Source organism: Anomalospiza imberbis, chromosome 2 (assembly GCF_031753505.1).
Source record: "Anomalospiza imberbis isolate Cuckoo-Finch-1a 21T00152 chromosome 2, ASM3175350v1, whole genome shotgun sequence".
Lineage (NCBI taxonomy): Eukaryota > Metazoa > Chordata > Aves > Passeriformes > Viduidae > Anomalospiza > Anomalospiza imberbis.
Window position 1 is genome coordinate 40,790,519 of NC_089682.1, and position 27,021 is coordinate 40,817,539.

General features: G+C 39.5%; 1 protein-coding gene across 12 annotated transcripts in view; it reads right to left on the bottom strand.

Moving 5' to 3' along the window:
* Positions 1-27,021, bottom strand: part of SAMSN1 (SAM domain, SH3 domain and nuclear localization signals 1) — a 161,219-nt gene that overhangs the window by 12,061 nt on the left and 122,137 nt on the right. For 10 of the 12 annotated variants that reach the window (XM_068180622.1, XM_068180624.1, XM_068180621.1 and 7 more), the window contains 4 exons: positions 5,949-6,020; positions 5,211-5,366; positions 3,141-3,261; positions 1,592-1,743 (listed from right to left, as the gene is read on the bottom strand). In XM_068180622.1, coding sequence (XP_068036723.1) covers positions 1,592-1,743; positions 3,141-3,261; positions 5,211-5,366; positions 5,949-6,020 — 501 coding nt within the window. Of the gene's footprint in view, positions 1-1,591; positions 1,744-3,140; positions 3,262-5,210; positions 5,367-5,948; positions 6,021-18,805; positions 19,103-21,985; positions 22,176-27,021 lie in introns of those variants that run through there. The other 2 variants (XM_068180632.1, XM_068180633.1) reach the window with 2 other exon arrangements.

Sequence of the window (27,021 nt, forward strand, 5' to 3'; positions counted from 1 at the left end):
ACTCCTACCCATTTTACAGGAATAATCAGTGTCTGCATTTCTCAAAGATAATAAAGAACATTTAACTCCCTTAACAAATATGAGTGCCTAAAAGGGTGACAACACAGCTATTTCAAGAGGGCTTTTTGGTAAAGGTGTTCACAGCCACACTGTGGGAACCAAGGTCTGAGCTCAGGAACACAGTCATTCTGAGTAATACCCATAGTAAAAAGGCTCTTACAAAGTCATGCACCCTACACAATTTGCTCCCAAGGACCTCAAAAATGAGCCCTCTCTTCTTGGCATGTATCACAGAAAAATGTTGAAAGCCTTTGAAGAGTTATCCAACAAATACCTGCTTTGTTTGGGATTCTGTTACAAAGTTAGAAATCAAACTCACAGCTCCATGAGGTACATCTTTTCGGTTTGGTCAAGAAACAGCAAGTCAAGTAGTCACCCATGTGTAGTTTTGGTACAAACCCAAGTGCAGAACTGACTGTGAGCTGGTGACCTGGTTTAGTTAGAACATGGGGCTCAGAGCTATGAGCACATTTGAAATGGAAACTAAACAAACATTTCTTTAAAGCTCTAGAAGCACATGTTATTCTACAAACTCGTGCAGGCTCAGGAGCTTCAGATGTGGTTGCAGGTCAGGATTAGGCAGTGGCTCCAAGCCAAGCTGCAGATGCACTTTGAATTCAGATTCAGGGTACTGAAATTTTGTGTGATAAATACAGGGGATTTCAACCCTAAGTATTAGCTTATCATTCCAAAATACACCACCCTAATGACTAAAAAGGAAACCTATATGAGCCAGCAGATATTTGCCATTTCGTGACCAGTTAAACAGTTAAAACTATTAAACTGCATTCAAAGAAATGCCCTGTATGTCGATGGAAGTGGAGGGCAAGCGCTGAAGACTGCAAGTACCAGCAGAGCACCAGCTTTCATGTAGGCCAGAGACGAGGAGAGGGAGTCTGTGTGAGATACAGGATTTGGCAAAATTAAGAAGATGTGAAGAAGAAAAGAGTCTGAAGGGCTGTTTTTTTTTAAGTAATGTTTAACTGGGTCCCTGTTTGTTGCTCTTCCTCCTCACTCACACAGCCTGGACACTCCTTGCCATGTCTGGGCTGAAGAATGTTCACAGCTCAAACATAGGCTTAAAGAAAGTTTTAATGTAAAGGCAAACTGGTTTTATTAAAGGCAATGGGTGCCACTGAGCTTTGGATATATCCTAGTTGTGACTGGGAAAGCTTGGGGAGACAACTTCACATCCCATGAGACTTTACTCTTTCTTACTCCAGACCATGTATGTGGGAAGCAACACGTTGTTTTACTCTCAGGAAGGCTGGGGTGGGTAGGGAAATACCATGAAGAGTTCCTACCTGGAATCTGTGCCTTAAAAAGCCTTTAGCAGCACTTGGCTTTGCAGCCTTGTCTGAACTAAATCCTTATAAGAAGCATTGCGAAACCAGATCAGCCTTGCTTTTAGAGTGTTCCACACGCTTAAGTAGTTAAAAATTCATTATTAAATGCATTATTTACATGCAAAAAATGGTCGGTCCCCCTGGCATTGCTAGTAGGAGTGAAGGAATCCTGGTGGTTGTCTCACCTTGATTTTCAGCGAGTCGGTGTCGTAAGGACTGGGTGTGAAGTCGGTGTGGACTTTGGCTCGGCCGCAGAAGGGGCCGTTGTAGGGGACCTCGTCGTCAAACCGGAGGCTGTCCCTGTTGCTTGTGCCATCGGAGCAGCTGGTCACCCCACCTGGGAGAGAGGCAGCTTGAGAGAGCCCTGCACCAAATGCCCAGACATGCAGCTCTGCACAGCAGCCCAAAGGAAAGTGTTCAAAACCACAGAATCAGAGACAGAGCGTATTCTGTGTGGGTTTGACACGTTCCAGGATAACTACATTCAATAAAAATCATGCTACAAGAGACAGAACAAAATGGGTAGGACATCTTTCATTAATATCTCCCTAAAGTAATCGTTTTCTGGTGATGATACTAATAGATTATGCATTTTATTTACAGACTTTTTGAAATATTACCTCTGCAGATTAATAAAATGCACCCTAAAAGTGCAATTTGGGGAATTAATTCTGCTGAACTTCTCCTGTTTATTCAGAGAAATGAAAACAAGTACTGTAGAAGTTATTTTATTTAATTCCAGAGCTAGCCGAAACATCAAAGGAACCTGCATTGCAGAGGGAAATTTTAATCTTATCAACATTTCTGCCTGTCATTTTATCCAAGTTGAGCAATAAAATATCAGCAGAGTAATTCAAGCAAATTTGAGCAAGCTCTGCAATATCCCATCCAAATATGTTTTTAGATAAGAGCAGCAGTGTATTGGAAGTAAACTCCCATATACGATTTTCACAAATCACGTCACAGAAAATGATCATAAAAATGGTTTTGTTTGAGGTGATTGCTTAAGTGCACAGTTCCATCTCAGGGCCAGATTAACTCTAAGTGCAAATGGTCTGGACTGCAGCTCCAGTCTCCACTCAGGGCTCGGGCAGTGCCTGCAGGGTGGCACAACAGTGTAACCAGGGATAGCTGTGGCTTGCCACCCAGCAGATATCCACAGCAGGGCAACACAGAGAGAGGTGGAGGCACATTTCTCATCAGAGACTTCTCTGCTCTCCAACCAAGACTACCGTGATGGGGGAGGGTTTTCAGTCGGTTTCAGGTGGGCTGTGTCTCTCTGCATCATATCCCAAAGCTGCCAGGTCAGACCCACATCTCCCACCAACTCAGAGAGACTTTGTCTGCCTCCCATCTCCGGGGCAAAGGATGAACTCACAGCCAGTCCACCAGGAGAGGATGCTTGTGTGGCTGCACCCAGTGATTGCAAACCCAGCACTAAGGCAGTGATAACCCCCCAAAAATGTATGGCATATATACCAGCACTATGCCCTATAATTCATGCTAATTTTTTTCTTCTGTTACTATTTCCACTCTTAAAAACACTCCACTTGTTTCTGGATAGATGTATAGCTACCCTAGCTGCTACCCATTTAACCAAATTACACTTTTGTCTGCCAGAATGAAGAGCTCTCTACCATCACATTTTTGATCACCAGCTCTGATTCCACAGACATAAGCAATAACTGTATTGATCCAGGGACTGAATAAGAAGAATAGGTGTCTTGTACTTACTAGATGAGCTCTGGCCACTGTTCAGACTATAGAGACTTTCCAAAGAGTCACTGGTTTTTAGGGAGACCTTCTCAGTGTGTGCTCCACCACCAGGATCACTGTCATCTTTTCCCTCTTCATTCTTTAACACAAAAATCAAATGTTAACCTCCAAGAAATGTATTTTAGAGAATTTTTTTGTTTGTTTGTTTTGAAGCATCAATGGAGATCAGCTCATCACTGCACTTTATGAAGAACTCCTTTGTGAGAGAAGGCATTTTAGAAGTTGATTCCTGGTACTAACCATGCCCAACAATCACCCTGAGTATTTTATGATCCTAGAGAAATTCCCTCTTGGTTCTGCCCCACTCACTTCATCCCCTCCCTGCTCAAACAGCTAAGCTAGGGTGACTACAACATACCATGGCAGAGCTGAAAGCTTGGAACGGGAAATTTGTGGGCAGCCTGAGAAGATTTTGTCTGCTTGTCTCAGAGAAGGAAATATAAAGCTCAGTTCGGAAAGCAGGTGGTGAAGAGCTGGCTGACACAGCTGTGTTTTACACTGAACTTCTGAAGATGGTGGTTGCTTGGTGGCAGGCTGGGGACAGCTTGCACACATGTAGGGCACTGGCGTGTTCTAGCACCGTGCTCACCACACTGCCCAGCATTCACCCTGTCCTCGAAATCCAGGGCATTTCAGAATTAACAAGTACATGTTTCTCCCACAAAATCTAATGGTGTATGAAATTGGCCCCTTGAGTTTATCCCAATAAATCACACCTCAGGAATCACAGCCTGTTCAAAACAATAAGATCCATATTTCAGTCACAGTTAAGTTAGAGACAATGTAACAGATAAATGAAATAGATCTTTAAAAGGGAGGGATTTTCAGTAGAATTCATCATTTTGCCAGTGCATGTGATATCCTGATGCAACCAAAACTTCCTTCAGCACATTGTATTTGGGGAAAAATTAGTTATTCACTTGTGAGGTGATGAAGCAAAGATGACAGTGCATGTGTGAAGTAGAGATCCATACATGTCAGGCAGAGCACTGAAATGAAGAACTATACTGGTTTTCAACAAGAATTGTGCTTGTTACACCAGCCAGCAGCATAACAGATTAATCAGGATGCTGGTATTGATTGTCATCATCTCCTGCAGGAAGGAAGATCATGCTACATGTGTGTCCAACCAGATAATCCATTGAATTTCTGTCATGGGAATTGTTGCTTTAAATGTGCAGAAAGGAAATATAAAAATATAATATAAAGATCATTGATTGCACTTTAGAAAAAAAAAAATAAAAGAAAACTAAACTAATGAAATACAAGATCCTTGTCTTGGTCCTCCAAAAGGTATTTAAAGGTATCCTGTGAAAAATTATTTTCTACTTGTGATGTTCCTCATTGATTTTCCTTACTTAGCTGATATTGACATGTGAGATAGGATGCAGACTAGCTAGATTTTTTAGGATTGTTAAGCATGACAAGTTTTTTTCCCTATGGTTTTAAATTTTGGAACTCACTGATACAAAGTACTGAGAAAACAGGGTTTGCAGTATGTGCAAGATTATGTTTTTTATGTTTAATAAAGATAGTTTCACTAAGATTAGATAAGGTAAAAGGAGATAAGGTGTATGAGTTGGAATTCTCTAGGATGCTGGCTGACCTTTACAAAGTAGACTTCAGAAATAATTATTGTATTGGGAGATAAATTCTTCTAATGAAGAAACTGAGCATCAGACTGATGATTGGGTTCAACCAACACTCTCTTGTGTCCACACATGAGGATCTTTTTTGTGCTCATACACACATGCTCATACAAATGTTCCCTGATGAAAAAGCAAAATTAAATGAAGTAAGAGTCTTATGACTCTCTAGGGCCCTTACTGTGTGATTTGCATGTGCACTAAAATGCACATGAAAGAACAGGCACATACCAAAAGCTGGCTTAATTCAGTATGTGTTGTTACCCTGGTTTTATGGTTTGTCACAGCTGAGGACAGTTGAAACATGAACAGAAAAAATGCACATAATGTTTTTACTCCACATGTATTTCCAACAAACACAAGACTCTTAGGCTGTATTTACCATCTCCTCAGAGAGTGCCTTGATGTATTTTTTACCCATCTTTTTCTTCATGGTAAGTGAAATGGCTCTCATTTTCTTACTCAGACTTCCTCCATTGTTTGCTGCTTTGATTTGTACTGCTTCCCCAATGTCACTTATAGTCTCCAGCTCAGATATCTGTTTTGAAATCAAAAAGTAAGCAATAACTCACCATGAAAATAAAACACAGCAATCTGAAGCAGAAATTATGGGGAAAATTAGGGGCACTAACACAGTTAGCATGACAATATTCAGTCATGGGAATTTTCCTTGAAAACTGTGTACCTAAACAGGTTTGCAGCACAATACTCTATGTATAAATGACAGAAAAAAATATATTTTATGGTAGGTAATGTTATTTCCCATTATTTATTATCCCTAAGATCAGTAAGAATTGAGGGAATTTTTGCAGAGGTCTAAAAAACAGAAGTGAGACATCTGTGGGTTACTTGTAAAGTGCTGGGTACTTTGGGCATGCACCAATGTGAAGTGCACTTTTTTATTTTTTAATTGTTTCTATTCTCACATCAAAGCGCCAAAGTTTAGCACTTTAGTTTAGGTGTGATTCTCTAGGTTTTTTTTTGTCAAGGCCTCAATCAGTGAACAGATGCAGGTATACAAGTAAAGTTCTCAGCACTGCAAAATTTACACAATAGCTTTCCAATGTTTTTGCATAGCTGTCACAGGAAAGTGAACTGCAGAAATTCAAACTCTACAGACCTCAGCTGAATCATCTGTCTTTGATATTGAGTGATGCCTGAAACGGTCAAAGCTCCCAAAGCTGCTCGTGCGCTGTAAAAGAAGAGAAGACAAACCTTGACTCACTGGTGCTGTTTTAATTTGTTCTGTTATTAAGACTTAAATAAAACTATCAAGCCACCTGTTGGTGTTAAAAATCCCTCCCATATTGGTGGACCATGAACTGCTACATCCAGCTAGAAAAAAAAATATGAGGTGACTGTAGGGGAAAAAATTATGACTGTACAGGTAGAAGTAGAAAAATAAGTAAGAGAAACAAACTGCTTCAAATACTAATTAGGTAATGGATATGATTATGAGTTCTTCTACATCCGTTTCACATTATATATGTATGTAAATAACCGTGCTTTATTTGCAGGTAAGAAAGACTTATTTATGAGTTTCAAAAAAAAAGGTGTCATCATAAATATGATACAAGCAATAGACTTGGTTTTGGTCATGTAAATTGTGGCAATTTATACAATGTATTTTTTCAGCTGGGAAGACAATTTATGGTTCTTTACCATCAGGAATGAGCAAGGACTCAGGATTATGAATGAGGATTATGAATACATCTTGTCCAAAATGCACACATTGCAGAGGAAGTAAGTAACAGAATAATGAGGCAGGCCTTGTGCTTTTCTTCTCAATTTTCCAATTAGAAATTTCAATTTTTAAACATAAATGGGTACAATTTTCTGCCATGCCACAGTTTTACTTGGCTTAACAAAGCTGCATCACCTGAGCTGTGCATTAAGAGACAGTGAATGGATTGCTCTGACTTCCTTCTAGTTTGTACTCTTTCTGCATGTGGATAAATGATATGGAAAGGAGGGAAGTGGAACAGCAGATTTTGAGGAGTGGGGTCATACAGAAATACTTGTCAGACATGCCCAGGCAGAGCAGCCTGACACTGCACTGCCCATGGAGGCAAAATGCATAAAATCAGCATTGATGCCAAGTTGGGAGTCCCTTTAAGTGTGGCCCTAGAAACAGCCAGAATTTGGGCATCTATCCATTCTACAGTGTTTTTAAAAGCTTGCTTTTATGTCTTCACCAATACTCACAGCTAGCTCTAGAATGACTTCAGGTTTTTAAAGTACTTCCCTCTTCCATACTAAATGAAAATCTTTAATGCAGTATGAGAGTTCTGGAGCAGGGTTCACTATTATACATGAGGCAATAAAACCTCAGTCTATTTGAGTATTCAAAATCCCCTCTGGATGAAAAAAAAAACACTGAACTAAAATAGTAAACCACAAAATAAATACATTCTGTCTGATTTAATAAGTGATTTCAGAGTATTTGAAATCTGGGCTACAGCTTTTCCTGTAGTTATTCATCCTTTTACCTTGCCCATGTGATTTCAGCCAAACTAGTTCCTTGTTCCATTGCTTTCTTCCCCCACCCCCAGCCACATGAGTCATATTTTCATCTCCCCCAGATTTCTAAAGCACCCACTGTGCACTCTTCACCTCAGAAGCAACAGAGGTAGAACATCCTTTGGGCAACAAAAGAGGAGGAGCAAAGGACTGGTTTGGGAGCCAGTGCCTTTGCCTGCCTTCACACTGCAGGCACGCTTAATGCTGGCATGGACCTGCTTCCAGAGATGTTAAGGGGAAATCCCTCCTTGATGTATTTCCCTGCTTCCACAAACTTATTTATTAACCAGTTCTGCCACCTCCCTCAAAAAATGAATGTGGACATAGCAGTGGGAGCCTGAGCAGAGTCAGATGGAAAAGTCTACACATATTTTGGCTCCATATTCTAAGCAGTGCAGCTTAAAAGAATAGCATCTTCTTTTCTCCCCACAACCTCCCACTATATTTCTGGGCACATCTAACCTGAAAAATATTTCCAGCCAAAGGTTATTTGAAGAAACTGACCCAGATTTGTGAATATTTTTGGACAATTATAATGACATTTACTATTCACCGAGGGAAAAAAAAAAGAAAATATAAAAATCACACAGCTCTCCTTTTAATTGATTGTAAAATCTCTGTTGTCTAAACATTATGGTTTATTTGTTTGTTTTTACATTGTGAAACTGAAAATTACAATTTGTATTGCACATTGAAGTTTATCTAAAATTACCATAAAGAGCTTTGCTATTAAGTAGAGGAAGAACATCCTGTGACAAGGGGTTAGCTTAATAGTATGATATAAAAACACAGCCCTGAGGATTATGGTTCTATTAGACAGGATTAACACCTTTGACTAGCTTGTCAGCCCAGTCAAATGTGCCCTGCAGCATAGAGCAGAAGGGAGAAGGGAGCAAGAGATTCAAAGCAATACCGGGAAGAGAAAGTATAAAATTGTCCCAGCAATCTCTAAACAAACACTGACCTTTCTGTTGCATTCCAACACTTCAATATGTCTAGTAGGAATAAGTGTATATTAAAGTGCAGATGTGTTGGAAATAGTTTAAAAGGAACAAGAGGGAAAACATTGTTTAGTGTTGGTCTTACCTATAAACAGCTTGAGCAGTTATTCTTTTTTGACCCTCGAAACAACCTTATATCCTACATGTGCAGGAGCTTGGGGCTATTTGGTAGTGTATTTTAGTGTTGCTTCATCCTTATTAAATATTAATAAGGGTTACAGGATGATTTCCACTGTTCTAGATAATGGTGTTGCTGCACTGGAGAGCGCTGAATAGGGCTGCTTCAGCAGTTCTCTATACTAACTTTTTCCATTAAGTAATCAATAGGCACCACCTTTTAAAAATGTATCCAACCCCATTATGCTGATAACGAAAAGCAGATTTAGGAGCTCCTGGCTGCAAAGGGAATGGGACTATTACTTTCAGTAGTGTCAGTCACTGCATTAGTGTCAGGGAACACCTACTTTGTGAAGATATGGACAGGCCTTATTTCCAGGTGAAGGGAAGCTTTTAAAGTAAATGCAAAGCTACTAAGAGAAAATATGCTATTGACTTTTGATACCAGGATTCAGCATCCTATAAAGTTAAGTGGTTTTTCTGGCTCAATTCATGCAAGAGCTACCCAGGGATATGTTAAGCAAATACAAATTTGCTTAGTAAAATCTAATGGAGGCATGGGCAGAGGGAAAAACCACTGTGTTTTCCCGAACAAGGACTGATCAAATAATTTCTATAAATCAACGCATTAACTTTCATCTCTTCCCATTCAGTATTCCAAACTAACATAATAGAAAATATCAAAGATACTTTTAAGTATTTGAAAACCTTCTTCCTTCTCCTATATCATTTATTCCCTGAAATCCAGGAACTTTAAAAAATCCTTTTAAAGGGATAAGTCCTATGTAATTGTTGTTTATTTTAATTTGGACAGTCTGCAGTTGATTGTCTGATTTAGGCTGTAAATAGCGTATCATTTTCCCTAGAAAATAATATGGTATGGTATGCAAATAATAAGACAACAACAGCTTCTGCAATCCATATCTTTCTCTTATGAAACATCCTTCCCTTGTAGGACATATCATAGGAGAAGTTCTTGTTTCTGACAAGCAAGTCAGAGCTTCCCTGTGTCTAAAAAACAACCTTTGAGCCAAAACTGACTGCAGTTATCCCGATAAATAATCATTATGGGAGATATTCATCCCATATTTTTCTTTGGACAATTTACATTGCTCAGCAATGTGGTTGCCTGCTGTCATAAATTCTGGCCCATTATATTTTGCTTCAAGTCCTATTCAAAACATTTTTTCAGTCTTGCATGTGTCAAAGGCTTTGTACTGACCCTCTCACATGTGAATCTCTTCAAATTCCTCCATGCATTTTAATTTTTACCTTCCATTCATGCTTAGACTACCCAAACCCTGTAAAGCTGTATAGGGGCGAATGTGGACACTGGAAGTAATAAAAAGGGAGCTCAGCATGTTGCTCAATTTCCTTGCCTGTTACAGACACTTGTCTTCTTCCCTCTTTTTTGAAAGCAGACACAGCAGCCCTCAAGAGAACAGCCTGTTCTTGCTGCTCTGATTGATGGAGATAAGTGGAGATCAGGATTTGATTCATTTGTTCTATTCCCTGATGGTTCTAGTCCCTTCAGAAGGAGGAGATCACTCTGAGAATGAAAGAGTTACCAAGTAGGAATGAATATTTCCACTCTGCTAGCTTATCTTCTTGCATAGATAATCAAAAGAATTGTCTCCTACTTTCCCAGATGGCAAGATAGCAATTTATAGCTTTTTGGATGTTCTGTGGAAAAAAAACCACAAACCAAACACCACCAAAAAAACCCTCACTTATGTATAAAAAATGAGAATTTGCGTAAAAGATTAAGCGACTCTCCAAAGGGTAAGGGAAGCAACAAAAGAGAAAACATCATGACCTCTGTACCACAGGGAATTTTTCCTATTTACACATTAGTTACACATACAGAACTTCTGACCACTAACCAACACATTAATATAACTTTATAGCCCACATGAAACACAGCCTAAACCTTGCACTTCACCAGTCAAAAGCAATAAAAAAGATACAGCTTGTTCCTGCTAACTCAAATAGAGCAATCTACTAAAATGGCATTTTTAACTGGCTTAAAAATGACTCTATAAAAGACTGGTTGTTATCATGGCCTCATGTTCAGTAGCTGCATGGAGGTGGGGGAGAGAGGGGAGCAAAGTGGACTTGGAACAGAACTGCCACCATGAGGCCTCAGATCAAACACCCTAAATGTAACAGTGGAAAAGGACTGGGAAAGCAAAGCTGAATTTAAAAAATGAGGTAATCATAACTAACACTCCTCCAGGTGAACAAACTGCGCTCTCCAAAGTAAACACTGAGCAGCTGTTTTATCAGTGCCTTTAGGTGGTACCAGCCTCGGTCTCTCAGCCCTAAATCCCCGCTGACACGAGGCACGTAGTTCCCAATAACCCAGCTAGAGTCACCACTAGAAACCCAGTCTCCAGTGCTTTCCAGGGGCACCTTGCCCTGGGCAGGCACCGGGGCAGCTGAGAGAAGGGCACAGCTGCTGTTCTTCAAGTCAAACGAGGGTGGAATTTTTTGCAAAGTCTGTAAGTCTTCCTCTGGAGGAGGCAACCATGTAGGACATCTGAGCAATGAGGCAGATGGGTCTGGCAAAAAAATGTGCTCTGTTGATTAAACAATTTTGTGAGGGACTAAGTAAGGAAGCAATTTAGGAAACGCCAGTCTTAACACTCGGAAAGTTTTGTGCAAGTGAGTATTGCAAAATGTGCAAGGAGGGGAAGGGACCTGACTCCACTTTCTTTAAATGCACATTGACCCTGAATTTTGAGCACCATTGTTCCTGCCCAGTTGCTGCAGAGCACTCTCAGTTGCCAGTGAGAAAAGTCACTCCTAGTGCTCTTCTGGCAGTCTGTCCAATTCTGGGAGTGTGCACATAGGTATTTGCAATAATTATGTAATTAAGACTTTATTATTTATATGACATTTAATTAAAAGTGACTTTCAGTGGCACACAAAACCATGAAAAGAAAATGACTTTAAAAGAAGGTTAAGGATGTGTGACAAACTCAGAGGAGCCATGAAAATGACAGTTAAGGATTTGGCATGATGTGTGCTTCCACCTCCCTGCCATCCTTTTTCTACCCTTCATTTACACACGGGCAGAAACACGAGGGATGAGTCTTAAAATCCACCCTCCACAAAACCATCACTGCAGTAGAGGGGAGCGCTGCCTGAGTAAAGGCTGGTTAAACACTACATAAGCATTGCGGGCTTTGATCTTTAATCCCTTAAATACCAACATCTTTGCTCTCCTGAAACTTCCTCCTCTTCAAACCTGCTGAATTCACAGACGAATTCTCACATTCTAAAACCAAAGCACCTAGCAGCTTCAATTAAAGTCCTTTCCTGCTTACTTAAACAGCATGATTTTAATAATGCTGTGTGTTATCTAGGTCCTGACCTTGCAGGGTTTTGCTGGATTTCCTGTGTGTGAGAAATTACTCACAAACATTTTTGCCTTAAGTGAAGAGAAAAATACATATGTCTGAAGAGGAGCTGAGAAGAATCCAGCCCCAAAGGTTCAGTTTTACAGGGACCCCCATGCCTGGCCAGCACAGCCACAAGTGGGGCAACCAGTGTGCCCTGGCAGAGGAGGTGGGAATGTGGCTGTTAAGTGGAAGGTGTTCCTTCAAACGACTTTCCAGATAAAAACAAGATTAAAAGAATAACCTCTAAGCCACGGTCAAGTCTGACTGTCCCAAAAGCTCGTTTGTTCTGTTTCTGAAGAGTAAGCAAACTTCAGAAAGCCCTTACATGAGTTTCACTGCCCTACTGCAGTCTTACCCTTGACAACAGGTAATGACCAACAATAAGCTAATTCTAAGAAACTTGGGGGAGGGGGGCAGAAAGAGAGTTAGTTTTTATTACTTTTAAATGAGTGTTTGATACATCATCTTGGTTCCTCTGATTAATGTTCGCAGCAAACTCAGCCATTGGAGTTGTAATGTTTCTGCAAGCTTCCCTACAGCAAAGCCTAGCCATTAATTCAGTGGCATATGTCAGCTCAGCAGAGCAAGGTCACTCTTCTCTTTCAAGGGGAACCTTTTTAGAAATAATAAAACTGACAGAAAGTTCTTTTTTGCATGCTTTATGTCACCTGAGGTTGAGTGCTGCAGTTAATATCACAGAGCTTATAAACATTCCCATCTTCAGCAGTCTCCAAACCCACCGGGCTCTTAGAACCTCAACTTTTTTTTTTTTTTAAGTAATATAGTGACAGCTTTATGTGGGGCAGATATACAGTATGTAATCTTAAATGAGTAAAAAGTAAGTAAAAAATTAACAAATCTTTTCTTGGGCATTTTAGAGGAGAAATTTTGGAAGACACTAAGGACTGCTGATACTGCAGGATGTTAGTGCTTAGAGAAAAAGATGTGGGATTAGGGACTTTATCTCCGTGGATGCTTGCATCTTTGGATAAAGGGAGGAAATTTTAAAATGCACAGGTCCACCTTGTTTCCATTTCACTGCTAACTGATACTGTATAGGCATGTGATGTAAAGAAAGCACAAAATGAATTGATCTATATATGGAATGATTTTGAATTTGTAAGTAAAGATGTCCTAGTCATCTGTTATGATAACTAATTGCAACAGGAACTTATTTATCGGGGTACAAATGTTATGGGACATGATAAACAAAATAACTTGCTGAAGAATAAGATCCAAACAATAGGCCATTTTTCCCCCTCATTATCTCCCTTCAGACATCCTGACTACACTTGATTAATGAATCCATAGTGAGATTAACTGAAATTGCCTTAATGGAGATGCAGTACAGTAGAGAAGCAAAATTTGGTGCAGTATCTATCATCAGTCACTGTGAATTTGAGTGCTTCATCAGATCTATCTGTCCATTTATTTAAATCACATTTATACTAGAAAACAAAGCAAAATAAACCAACAAAGAAATAAAATACTCTGTTCATTAGAGTGCGTTAACTTTTGACTCCTTTGAAATGTAGACTCGGTCACCATTTTTGCTCTTCCTTGTGTCCTCCCTTGTCAAATGGCTGTGTTCCAGCATTGGCTTATTGTCATCCACAGGCCAAAGTTATCCTTATTGTCCAGTTGAAGAAAGCACACGTGGCACTTCATTGCACCTTCTCAGGCTTCAAAAACTGGACATGCTCACACAATGTATGCCTGAGAATCCTAAATATGCTCCTGGGAATTTTGAACTCATAATTTTGGCAAGTTTTTGGTTTTGTATGGAAGCTGAAAGTAGGTTGCCAGCTCAGGGTTTCCATATGATTTGTGAGTGTGTAAGAATCCTTCTTAGTGCACAAGTTATAATGTATTAAATTCAATGTTTGCTTTGTAGTGTAAGCTCTATAATTGCAATCCTAGGGAAAAAAAAATCTAGGAATTTGAAGATATCTTTCTGATTCTGTTGAGGTCACTCCAGAAAAGGAATGAATACAATTAACAGCTCACGGAGGTACCAGTAAGGTACCCAGTAATCAATTCCACTCTCTCCATTTGAATATCTCTGTGGCATGGGTTGTTGTGATCACAGCTCAGTGGAAAACTACATCTTCATTTCATGAAAAACAAATGTACCAGGTGCCTGAAGTGTGTTTTCATTCTGACACATGAGAAGAGTGAGACTGAGCATTTTCCCCCTCCCCTGCTCCCGCAGCCTCCACAAGAACCACATGCAGTGGAGAGACGCTCACCAGTGAGGTGCTGCTCCTGCGGCAGCGACAGCAGCGAGGGCTTTGAGGTGTTCTTTGAGCCACTGATTTAAGGACATCCTCCAAATCCTACTGAAATCAGCCCTACCACTGCAAAGGGAACTCTACCAACTACATTTTTTTAAGCTGTCATGAAGGGGTAGGAAGATGTTGCCTCTTCCCATTCCTTCAGATACTGGCTAAAATTGCAGACACAAAGACATTTTCAAACATTTTACCACAATTACCAATATATATTAGTCAAGAAAATGTAAACTCCATTACAGAGACAGGCAGAAAATAATTTAAACATGGCAATAGCCAACATCAGAAGAGCCCTGCCACATGCTTGTGCTAGAGCTGAATGCCTGCTCTACCATCATCAGTCATTTCATGCATCCTCTCCACAGGTTCTGAGCTTAACCATCAATGAACCCTGTCCCCTTTCCAGCTTTTTGAAGTGGTTTCTGAACATTCCATCTGATCTTAAAGAAGGAGGAAGAGAGGCAGAAATGTAAGAGCAAAACAGCACAGCTGTGGCCAGTGAAACTGTTCAGGAGCAGTAGAGCCGAGCATCCCCTTTGCACAGGTGCAGGCAGCAGAGAAGCCACGTGAGCTCACCGCTGGCTTGGCCACTGTGTTGTCCCCTCTTTACACATCTGCTTTGGGCTGTGCTGTTACTAAGTGAAGCTGATTTCTTTATCTCATGGCTGCAGCCTGTCAGTGACACATCTCCATCTCTGTCTCAAACATAATGGTAGAGGAATGAAACTGCAGAATGTTTTCTGGTTGAGCAGAGCTCCTGTCCCTGAAAAAGCCATGAGGAACACTGCAGAAAAACCTAAAGCCAAGTACTCAAGTATTCAGGGACTCATGTCCCATTTGTCCTTCAATATACCTGGAAGAGCAGCAAACCTACCACACCTTCTGATGAGGTCAGCATGGACAAGTGGAGGAACTCTCACTTCTTACAGTTCTCAGGGAAGTGACCGTTCAGCACCTCATGGAAATCAAGTTCAGCAGTGTTAGATGACTTGGCTGTTCTTGTGAAGGTGATAAAAGAGATGAAGACATAGAAGGGTAGGAAAAGGGCTAAAACTCCTTCCAGAAGACATAATGGTGCAAACCAGCAGGTCACTAGAGCTTCTTGCCAGAGAACACTTGTCAGCTTCAGTGCTGGGTGATGAGATAGAAGACCCTTTGCTCTTGACATTCAGCTTTCCAGAAAGGGGCCAGAAGATGGTATGACTGGCAATTTAAGCAGCCTGAAGACTCTGTACTGGTGGAGTCATTATCCAGATTGCTGTGTATCCATGGAATAAACTAAAGAAAGTATGGAGAGGAAAAGTGGCAGAAAGGTATATATTGTGCATAGTCAAAGAAGCAGCTTCCCTTAAGAAGTCTCTGAACTTTTTCACAGGCCTGAATTTCACTCTCAGGTTTAAGAAGAAGAAAAATAGTGAGAACATGGTCTTGGGTGCACTGTAAGTGGAATACATTTTTTTAAAAAGCTACAAGGGTTTGAGTAAGCATGAATACAGAAGAGATTTCACTTAGAAAAAAATATAAATGATCTTTCATCTTCCTGTGGAAAACAACACACATACAACAGACCTCTGATTCATGAAACAGTTTTCCATTAGTTTAAAGGATATATGATATGCTAAATATGCAGAGCATATATAATCTGTAGCCTGGTGCCAAGCAGCAAATATTGAGCAAAACCACTGACACTGCCAATTTGTGGAACAGAGTATAACTGTTTCTAACAACTGGAGTAACTCTGCTGTCTTTGTTGCAGCCTTTCAGAAGAGAAAGCTTAAAGGATATTGTGATTACAGAGGCCCAGAAGACATTTTTCCCCTTCTGAGGATTGGGTATTCCCAGCAGGTTCTACCCACATAGCAAGGGGTTGATTCTTCTGGCTGAAGTGTTTGTAGCTGCCCAGAAGGTGCTTTTACAGCTGCCAAGTGATGGCTTTGTAACAGCATTTGTCTGAATTTATGCCATGACATAGATTACTAGATGAATATGGAAATACAGGAAACTGTAGGCCACATCCTCTGCCAGTCCTGCTTTTTTCCCAGCAATGACAGGTATCCTGACCAATGTTTACTTTGAGGTATTTTGGTTTTCTAAAAACTCAGTGAGTAAGTCAACTGCTCTTAAACAACTCTTAAAGAATTAGGAGGCAACTAATGCTGATTTATGTGACCTTGGTAGTAGTGCTATGGTATTTATCAGAGAGCGCAGTTAAAAATGCTGTGGCTGATAGTCTGATTTCTAAAAATGCCTGGATAAGGTGGTTCAGGCAGACTTCTTGAAATGTTCCTACTTGCTTAAGAAAACAAACAAAACCCTGGATTTGTTACTGTAAGCAAAATGAATATTAATGTGTAAATATTCCCTTTAGAAGGTTGCTCTCACTTGTTTTAAAATATCCTGCTCTTAAGGACTTAAGCCTGGCTAGTAAAGGAAACCAAGATAGGGAAGAAACAAGAAATTAAATTAGTATTGTGCAAAGTTGACAAAAATGTCAAAAAATGCTTTAATCAAGGGAACACACAAATTACATCAGTACTGGAACAGGCCACAGATATAATTTTTCCTTTGTAACAAAAGCTAGCCGAGAGTTATGAGAGTCCTCAATGAGACTATGTCTTAATGTGAACATCAAAATGGGGAGTGTGGTCATCCTAATCAGCCTCCTGCCCAGGGCCAGGTGAGAGATGACTGTTCTTTCCCCACACTCTGGACTTTTACTTCCCCCTGAGAAAACAAAATTCCTCAAATTTCAATAGCTTTCTAGAAGAATATGTTAACATTCATATTAAGACACAACTTTCTGACGCTGCTCATGAAAATAAAGAATAATTAGCCGATGACTGAGAAGCATGATGATAATATAAATAAAAAAAAATAGCACAAGTGAAAGAAACAGTAATGTGATAGTAGAACAGCCCACTCACACAAGAAAAATAACCCAAGGTTTACTCTAACCTTGTTCCAGTATTTTATGAAGCCTAGGGGAGACAGAAAACACCTTTTGAAGTGTCACCTACAATCCCTCCTTTCCCCATCCACACACACATGGTTTTTACAAGTATCATTATTTTTCTCTGAACCCCCCCACTAAAGGCCCAGAGGTATTTACACCATAAACCAGGTTCTTAAAAATACTTCCCAGATGTTGTCATCTGTTCCTGCTTATTTACCAGAGTTCAAATGGATTTTGACAAACAGTCTTTGCTCAAAAGGCAATGCAGTAAAGCCCCTGAATGACAGAACTATGTGTCATCTTTGCCTATAAGCATAAATTTGCACAGCGGGCAGTACGGTGAAAACAGCTTATCATCAACTCATCACCTCTCATCATTGTTAGAATGAAATGCAAATGGAAACGAACATCACTTCAGTCATGGTTGTGAAAATTAGCATCTGTGACATTAGCAGTGGCTCATTTATTATGCACTCAAAATTTGAGGGGGAAAGAAAAGATTGTAAAACTTCATAACTCTACCAATCTTTACCTTTGAAATAAAATTAAAACCTTCAGCTTTTCCCACTCAAGGATAAATCCTAGTTAATATTCATTAACACCGAGCAATTTCTTCACTGCAGATATTGTTCTACAGAAGTTCTAATTATGTCTTGAATTATTTTTGGTGTTTAGGTTTGCTATACCTATTTTCTATTTTCTTTTCTTTAATAAGTATTCCCCATTGGAGAGGCACGAGCCACCATCCGAGAAAAATGCATCACCAAAAAACTTGCTTATAGCATCTGTCTGCATTACAGGCTCCAAACACTTAGGCAAGCAATAAACTTTACTCAGATAATCCTGCTGAAATCAATGGGATAACAGCTAATTTATTCATTTAAGTCAGAATCAGGATCAGACTTTCTGTGAAGAAAATATAAAAAGGTGAAATTCTGGCCTCAAGAATATGGCAAAAATGTGCATTGATTTCTGCAATGTCAGGGTTTCATTTTAAGCTTATAAAAAGTAAAATTACTGGTATGAAATTGTACTGGGGAACAAATTTGCATATTAAAATGTTTCCTCCCATTGGATTTGCCACTCTTTTCTCATAACACTGAAAACAAATAATGGTTTATCACCTCAGTAAGCGAATATTGATTTAATTAGAAGCTTAGACATCATTTTGTCTAAACAAAATGCAGAGGCATTGACCCTGAATTGTCTTACACACCAGAAGTAAGCTGAGTTAAAAGCACCAAGTGCATTTGGAAGCAGAATAAGGAAACAAAAACGTCTCAAACCTTTAGCATAAACATAGATCAACTGTCATGTAGAATAATGACACAAGACTTTCTTCAGTCAAGCCAGAAAAAATGGCACAAAGTCATCTTTGCTTCATGCTGAAGTAAAGCCAAGAGTCATCAGGCAGTTCTCAAGTTTGCTGTGTCCAGAGGAATGGGGAAGAGAGAGAAACAGAAAGGAGTTGGTTCTGCCCAGCACATTACATGTGCTGGCAAGCAGGCAAGAAAATGCAGGGATGTTTTACGGATTATTTTCACCTGGACAAATGTGTAAAACAGTGTGAAGTGGAATGCAGAATAGCTGTGAAGTGCTTTAATGGGGTTTTATCTGTATGGTACTGCCTGAAGGGTGTACAAAAGAGAAGACTAGAACCTGTGTAATTTGTTGGAATATTTTTTTCTTACCATCATTCTAAATCTGCTTCATTCCAGTCCCCAGATGCACTGACATCTGTAACATCATAAGGCTCAGAGAGGCTGAAATCCAGGTGACTTCAGGGCTCTTTCCTTCATCCTCCAAATCGACTGCTCTCCTCCTCCCCAGCTCTCTGAGGGGTGGTGGGACAGACTGCACAGACCCATAGCTGAAGCACATTTAGGACACACTTCCTTTCTCACTTGCTTTCCCTCTCTGCCGTGCTCCAGGAGTGCAGGAGCCACACGCCGTCCCTGCAGTGAGCCACTCCAGCCATCGGCGTGACCATGGACCTCAGGGCTTTGTGCAAGACCTACTTTGTCTGACCTCACCTGCCCACAAATAATTCTGCAGCTCTGAGCAGCTACACTGAGTAAACCAAGCCGTGTCTCATCTGGCAGAAATGAAAGGAGGGCAGGTAAGGACTCCCTAAAGGGAGGGATGGGAGATGCACACGTTCTGTTGTGATAGAAAGTCATTTAAGGTCCTGGATAGGCAGATAGGTTAGACGAGATAGGCTTGGAATAGAGAGCTTAGCTCTTTAATTGGTTGAATTTCTTCAACATTAAGCAGGGTATTTTTAACCCTTTAGACTTTTCCTTTATAATTCAGCTTCCTAAGCTGTTATACAAGGTATAAATATGCACTAGTATGAACAGCTACAATGATAAACATTTTCAAAGGATCAGAATCCTTCCACTATCTCTTTTGAATGCATTTCTACCTCATTTCTCTCCCAGTTTTCTCTGGAATAACACCTGGTTTAGATGTATTTTTGCCTAACAATGAATGTTTATTTATATAAATGCACTCAGTATATATGCATATCCATGAATACACAAGAGCTGCCAGACATTCAAAGAAGTTATTAGCATGGCTGCAGCACTACTGAAATCTTGCTGCATGGCAAAAAACCCCTGCAAAGCTATTCTTTTGTGGCATAGATTAACTTTTTCATAGTGTACACTGAGAGTGTTAAAATAGATTTTTGTCTATGCAGCATCTAACACATCTGCAGAAGTCCCTTAAGCACCACAATAACAAATAAGGTAAATGCACTGCACATAGTGAACAGTGAGATACTGAACCTCTATTACTCTTGCATTGGTCAGTGAATTACCCACTTCCATGAGGGGTTTTATACAAGGACAGCAAGTTGCCTTGAGAAAGGCTTTAACACCAGCCCTCTGTGATATTCATTCATCTTTATTCAAAGGCATCAATTCATGCCAGTATTCTTCACATCAGAAAGTAATAAAACCAAAAGGCTTAAAATGAAAATATTGGTGAAACACACTAATTAACACACAGTAATTCGTACAGTTGTGATAAAGACAAGAGGTCACCATGGTTAAGATTCAACAACCTAAAAAGATCTTTTTGGTGTCCTCTTTGAGGGTCTAAGACTGCAAACCTGATTTTCACTTAAAATGAAAAACAGGCCTTTTGGCTCTCTCACAGGTCTGTGTGGATGTGTTGGGATGTCTAAGTGGCCTAAAGGCAAGGTGAGGTAGCCCAAGACCTGTCCAGTGGCAATGGTATCATGCCGTGTGAGCATGAGGAGGTACCAAATGTGGCCAGCACAGAGCAGGGCCAGCCAGAACATGACCTACAGAGGTCACTTGTGAAATCCTGGAACTTCTCCAAGAGGTGAGGATTTGTGTCCCATCTTACCCAACTCAACATTAAGCAACTTGAGTATTTACGTTGCTTCCCTGGGACAAGTTTTGAAATATGCCAAGATTCCTATTGTATGCAACATGGGGCTGTCTGCTTCCCTGCCCTGATTGTGAGCAGCACATTCAACAAAGGCTTTCTCCCTGTGGAAAGTTTACACAGTTCTGTACAAAAGTGGGCCTTTAAAAATAAAAATCAGGCAATTGTTAAGGAATGCTTTTTTTCGGAAGAAGAGAGTGGCCAAAACTGGCTTTTGAAAATATTTTACAGACAGGGAAACAAAGCCCATCCCCAGAGTCTTTCATGGTCATTACTTTTTTAATCAATAATGTAATTAGATATTCATTATACTTCTTCCTTGCCCTTAAAATACAGTATAATAAATGAGCAGAAAAAAATGCATACCAAACCAACCAGTGCAATGCTTAAAAAAATTAAAATGTGGGGCAAAATGGTATCAAAATCACTTCAAATCTATGGAAAAAGTCATTAATTTCAACTGTTAATGAGTCACGGTCTAAAATTGCAAGCACAATCTACAAAAGCCAATGCTGTGTAAATCAGAAGGCCTCCTTGCTGAAACAGTGTCTGCAGTAATCTCTTAGGACACAGAAGTCACTAAGGGATGTCTATTCCCAAACAATAAGAAGGTGGATCTGTAAATTGGGAAACACCAGTTGTTGCGAGCAGAGAAATCCTAAAAGGCTTTTCTAATCTCTTTGTTAAATTTTCAGCGCTGATAAAATGAGGAAGAAATGGAGACTGAAGTACACAGGCTGAGCAGTAGCTGTTGCACTGCAGCCTTGCAATACTCTACAATAGTTGTACAATACAATACATAGAGGTCATTTTGCACTCAGTCCAGGGACTGAAAATAAATTTTAAGCATTGGACGCATCTTCATGCATCTTACAAAACTCAGTTCTTTTCTTATAATTCCAGATTGTGGAAAGTGTCCAGTGTAGCACACAGTCAATTCATTTAGAGTATTTCTTTCAGGCTGATATTGTAATGATTCCCAGAGAAATTAAAACGACAAGCACTGATTGCCAAGTTCCCTCTTCTCCTGTGGTTACAGTGATGCAAAAGCAAATTTATTAAAATAAGGAACAAATTTAATAGCTTTTCTAATTCTTCACTGATTCTCACACTCCTTTCTGGGACATCATTTGTTTATCATAGATGAAATGGAGAAAGGGGATTCTGTGTGCTCATCTGCTAAAAGACTGATGCAGAGCATAAAACAACAAAGTCCAGCACCAGAATTCTTTAGCACAGCTATAGCAGCTTCACAATGAGGATTCCTTGAATTGGATCTTTACTATTATAAAGTCAGTATATGCAAAAAGATTCCTGAGATTATAGCACCGAGGTACTTGCAAGCACATAAGAAACTCCTGAAGCTAGGATTTAAGAGGAAATCCTCATATTAAAAATTGCTAAGAATTCCTGTTACTATTATTAATTGGTGACAAAAAACTATACATTCTTACCTTTGGCTTTTGACTTTTCTCCTTATCAGATGCATTAGATGGTTTTCTCTTCAGCATGTTTAACTCAGGTTAATCCACTAGACGTGCAACTGCTATGAATTTGTAACCAAACTAAGTGCAAGGGAGGGCACTCCGGACGTGTGCATGGGTTATGCAGTTCCTTATTCTATCAGGATGTGACTTCACACGGCTGCCTTGTGGCATGGGGGAGCAAACTGAATTCTTCCTTTGGGGAGGGGGTGAGGAAGGAAGGGAGGAAGTGACGGGGACAAGAAAGAGAGAGGTGCACCAAGGAGATGAGTTGAAAATTAGGGGAAGGGTCAAATTAGAAATGCTTTAACACTTATCTGCTGCTGTGCCACCATCAGGCCTTAGTAAGATTTTGGACAACCTCAAGAAAATAATTCTCTTTTTCTCTCTCAATTTTTCCCTCTCAGCCTTATGGGACTAAGTGCACCTTTATTTCCACCTGTGCTGGGACTTGTGTGTGAAGAAGGCATGCTGATATTCAGAGGACCAAGAAATATTATTGATATCAGATGTGAGCTACACTGTGGGTGTAATTGGCCCCTAACTTCTCCAATCCTCTCTTGGCTCCCCAGCAATGCTATAAAAGCAAAGAGATTAAAGGTTGCTGTTTGGTAGAGAAGGGATTTATCTAAAACCATCTTTTTATTTTGCATGGTGGAATAATTTTTTTGCCATTCATCACAGAACTGGGACTCCCTGAAACAGTACTTTTCAACCCTCCATTTTCTTTGATTTGCTGAAAAAGTCACTGGGAGAAAAGGCAAGTCTTACAGAAGACTTTAAACAAAGAGGCTGAGGGAAATGGCAGAGGTCTTCTACAACCTCTTGAAAACCATTCTAAAAGCTAAAATAAAGTGGAGCTATTAAAAGAGTATAAATTCCTGCTTCATTTTGCTTGATTTTTTTTTTATCTTAGAGAAAAAATCCAAAAGTTTTCAGCATTCTAAGTAAAACTGATTTGTTGTGAATCATGGGTTACAAAGCTTGAAACTAGGAAATATTCCCAACATTTTGCTAAGCAATGAAGGCAAATTCTCAGTTTCAACCCCCAAATTTTCAGGCTCCTCACAGAGCTTCAATTAAATCTTAATTTAAGACTACTACATATGTAAAAGAAATATCTTAGTAAGTTGCAAGAAAAAGGTTCAGGAGTAACTGTCAAGAAAAAAAAAGGTAATTTTTTCTTCAAAATGTTGTTATTTTTTCAAAATGATTTTTTTTCTAAGCAGCCTTAACTCATAATTTTGGCATAAATAAAAGCTCTTTTAAAAATACTCTTCTTTCTCTTCTACCATATGAATATTCCAAGAAGGGATAAGACATGCTCATCAGATGAATTCCCATTTTGGCTTGCTATTTGGACTTCTCTTTCAATGTTTAAAAGAAGTTTTGGAGGGTTTTTTGGGTTCTAATGGATGGGCAGCTGGATGGACCGCGACTGACTGATGAAGGAATAATTGTTATGCATTAATTGTATTATGAGGTTTTCCTTTCCAGGCCTTCTAAGACAGGGGTTGGTAAGAAGGGGAGGAGGAACAGGGGTTAAGGTACCAAAATTCTGTCAAATGCAGGCCCAAAACTCTCTGGGTTAGTGGGCTGCAGTGGACTATGTTTTGAACCTCAGCCCATGAAGCTTCACTTCACATTTTAATCAGAACAACACTAATTTAAACCAAAGTTGAACGTGAGGGTTTTATTATTGAAATAACGTATCTATTAGAGTTCCTTATTATTGAGATTCTTAATAATTAATTAATTAATAATAGTGGTTAACTCAGAGATATTTCTTCCCTACATTTGAAAAGACCACCTGAAACATCAGTTTAAGTTTCTAAGCAGAAGGAGGTTTTACCATGGATATTTAATCAGCCTTAGCAATTCAGTAGGGCCATAAGTTGTTACAAAAGCTGCATGTATGTTGAGCAGTAATTAAACTTGATTATTATCTCCATAGATTTACATTGCAGTATATTGGTTTTCTTTTTAATCTGATTCAAATGTGAGGATTAAATCAGACTCTGCTGATCATTAGACTGTGATTTCCTGTCTCAGGCCACTGTTAAAATCTTCATGATTAATAAAATGGGAACTCAGCTGAAGAGTAATATATGAGCTTCCTTTCTGTAGAATATTTATTGTTAAACAGGAAGAAAGAGGCTATTTCAAGAGATATAGTACCCACCCATATCTATTTCCTTTCCTCATCCACATATCAGAAAAATTATAGCAGCTTGAAGGCTGACCTGATTATGTTCTTGCCCTTGGAAGGTTGACCCACCAGTTTTAAAAAGTAACAAAGTGAAGAAAATCAAACATACATAACATTAAGTTCATTTAAATTAGTTAACCATTAAGTTTCAAAAGAAGCTCTTTTGAATTAAAAATTAATAATAAGCTTTGTGCTTATATCCTCTGTATTTGAAGCTAATTTTTCAAAGGGGAATGAGTACATGTGTAAAATTTAAAGAAAAATTCTTATACTTAGTATTCTGTTGGACAGGACTGCATGTAAGTTATTCCATTTCCTTGCTGGACTTTGAATCTGATCCAAATCCCAGTGAAATCAATAGACGTTTTTCAGGTAATTTTTATGGGGCTTGGACTGACTCCTCTATCCCGAAACAACCAGGCAATGTCACTCTTTTATCTGGAAAGTCTTACAGGCAAAAAGGCTATCCACTTAAAAATAATTAAGATGACCCCATGAGAATGATTCTCACTGTCATTATATTTATAAAAGGCAACATCCCTTACAGCTTATTATTATCATTACTCACTTTTAATGAATGGACCGTGATGAATGGTCCTGGATGTTCAAGTGCTTTATGTGCCTCCCTCCCACATGGTATCATATTCCCTCAGGGGCTCCATCCAGTTACCTTCCCTGAGAGGAGAGATCACTTCCAGACTAAACTGCAAGAGTAAACTTATCCTTTCAATACCTGATTATTTTGATAAAACTAGAAAGTAGGGCGTGAAGTAGATTGAAGTGTTCAGCACACTGGCCACCTGTCAAAAAGCAAATGAAATGAGACTTTCTCTGTATTAGCAGCTCATTTTTCATTGTCTGTCAGACAAAACTGGCCCAAGTTTAACTGAGACTCAAAGATACCTTGGGGCTCTACATTGCTTTCACTAACACTAAACAAGCCTAGAGTGTCTTAGTCTGTTTATTTTAATTAAAAGAAGACATATCTTGAACAAGAAAGGAATCTTGCCTTCAGCCTGTGATTTTACGGCCGTGTGTCTCCCTGTGCCATCTAACTCACTTAGATATTGCAGAAATCTCAGAATAGCAAGTGAAGCTGAGTGAATAATTTGCAGTGAATAATTTACTCAACAAATTTAATCTTTATTTCCTCAAGGAATGTTCATGAGCAGAACACAATTTCCTCAAATGTATTAATTATGGGCCAGAATTTAGCTAGATACTTCCCTCTCCTGGTCTGATTTGAGCCAGCCACAGCTACAGTCACTGCTAATCCTCAGCAGAGCTCTCTCCATAAACTACCACAGCAAAGACTCTTCAGAAACTAAAAGGAAAAAGTGTGGAAAATTGAAATCAAGCCCTCTCTCCACTGACAACCCATGAAAGAAGACAGAGGTTGAGGGCTGGGCTGTAATTATTTAAACAACATATTCACTTTAATTTTAATGACAAAGATCAAGGCTGTGATTTTCCACTGGGATGCTGGGGAATGGAACTGGATGCTTAAAGTCTCATCTTTAAGACTCCCACATGCTCTGGAAACTCCTCATCCAGAACTTAGTACTGAAAATTGGTCCAAAATATTTTGGGGCTTCACACAACAAGGTGCATGATTTCCTGTTGAATAGGCTCCCATGTACTATTCTCATCAGGAATAGAAAATGGAGAAGCTACAGAACCACAGAGTCTTAGAGAGACAGGACATGATTACAGAATATTTTAAGCTTACAGTTTAGATTTATGGCTGTGTTGATCCTATATCAAGAAGACTTCTATCCCATACAAAGCATAATAGTTATGAAACCTGGCTATGCAGCCAAGGGAATAACTAACACCAAAATTGTGCTTCAAAAACTTAATTTTTGTTAAATCATTTACATTGGGTGGATCTTTAATGACATACATAAAATGTAAAGGCATAAGACACCACAAAGAGTGGGAGTCAAAGCTTGTTTAAGCAACCATAAGGGTGCAGAGCAGCAGGAATGCCCTCATCATGCTGGGTCCCAGGAAATGGGATTTTGGCCTCTCAGACTATTGGGCTTCCTTCTCTTCCTGAAAAAAATGTTACTGTGATTCTTCCTTCTTTTATGCTAACCCTTTGCCTTTAAGGCCAATGGAGTCATGAAGAATTATGGCAGGGACAAGCTATAGAACACTACTACCAGAGTTTAAAGAGGTGTCTGGTCCAAGAGAGTGGTTGATGCTCTGTGAGTAAGAAAAAGTGGCTCATTGCCAGGCCCTCAGACTGTGTCCTTGGCATGTTCCCAACACCACCTGGCCTAAAGGGAAATTGAAGTACCAGGAACTTATCTCAAGCTTTGATCCCAGCACATTCTCTTGCATTAGCAGCAGATGAACAGATCAGTCATGCCTACACTATGTCAGGTTAGCCCTAACACTAATAAAAATCTATACTACTGTGTCATAAGGATTCTCAAGGAGATTGGCTTTCACCTATTGAACAAATCCCTTTCTTATTAGCTCAAAGACTAAGAGCCAAAGTTGTGTCTAAATCTTCTAGGTGTTCCTATTGAGAAAACTCAGAGTCAGCAAGGTTGATGTCTTGTAAAGCAGAAGCCACAGACTTATCCAGCATCTGTGTAAAATTCACTACAGAAATGTGCGTCACTGGTGGTTTTCCTGTACAATTCCTGTACTCTGCAAGCAGAGTGCACTTTCCAGTTTGTGATGAGCAGCAGAAAGCATCTGGCAGGATGCTGCTGCTGTGACATGCAGGGGAGCAGCCACACTGTTTCTCAGAGTGAATGTTAAAATCAATGTTAAAATCCACTGC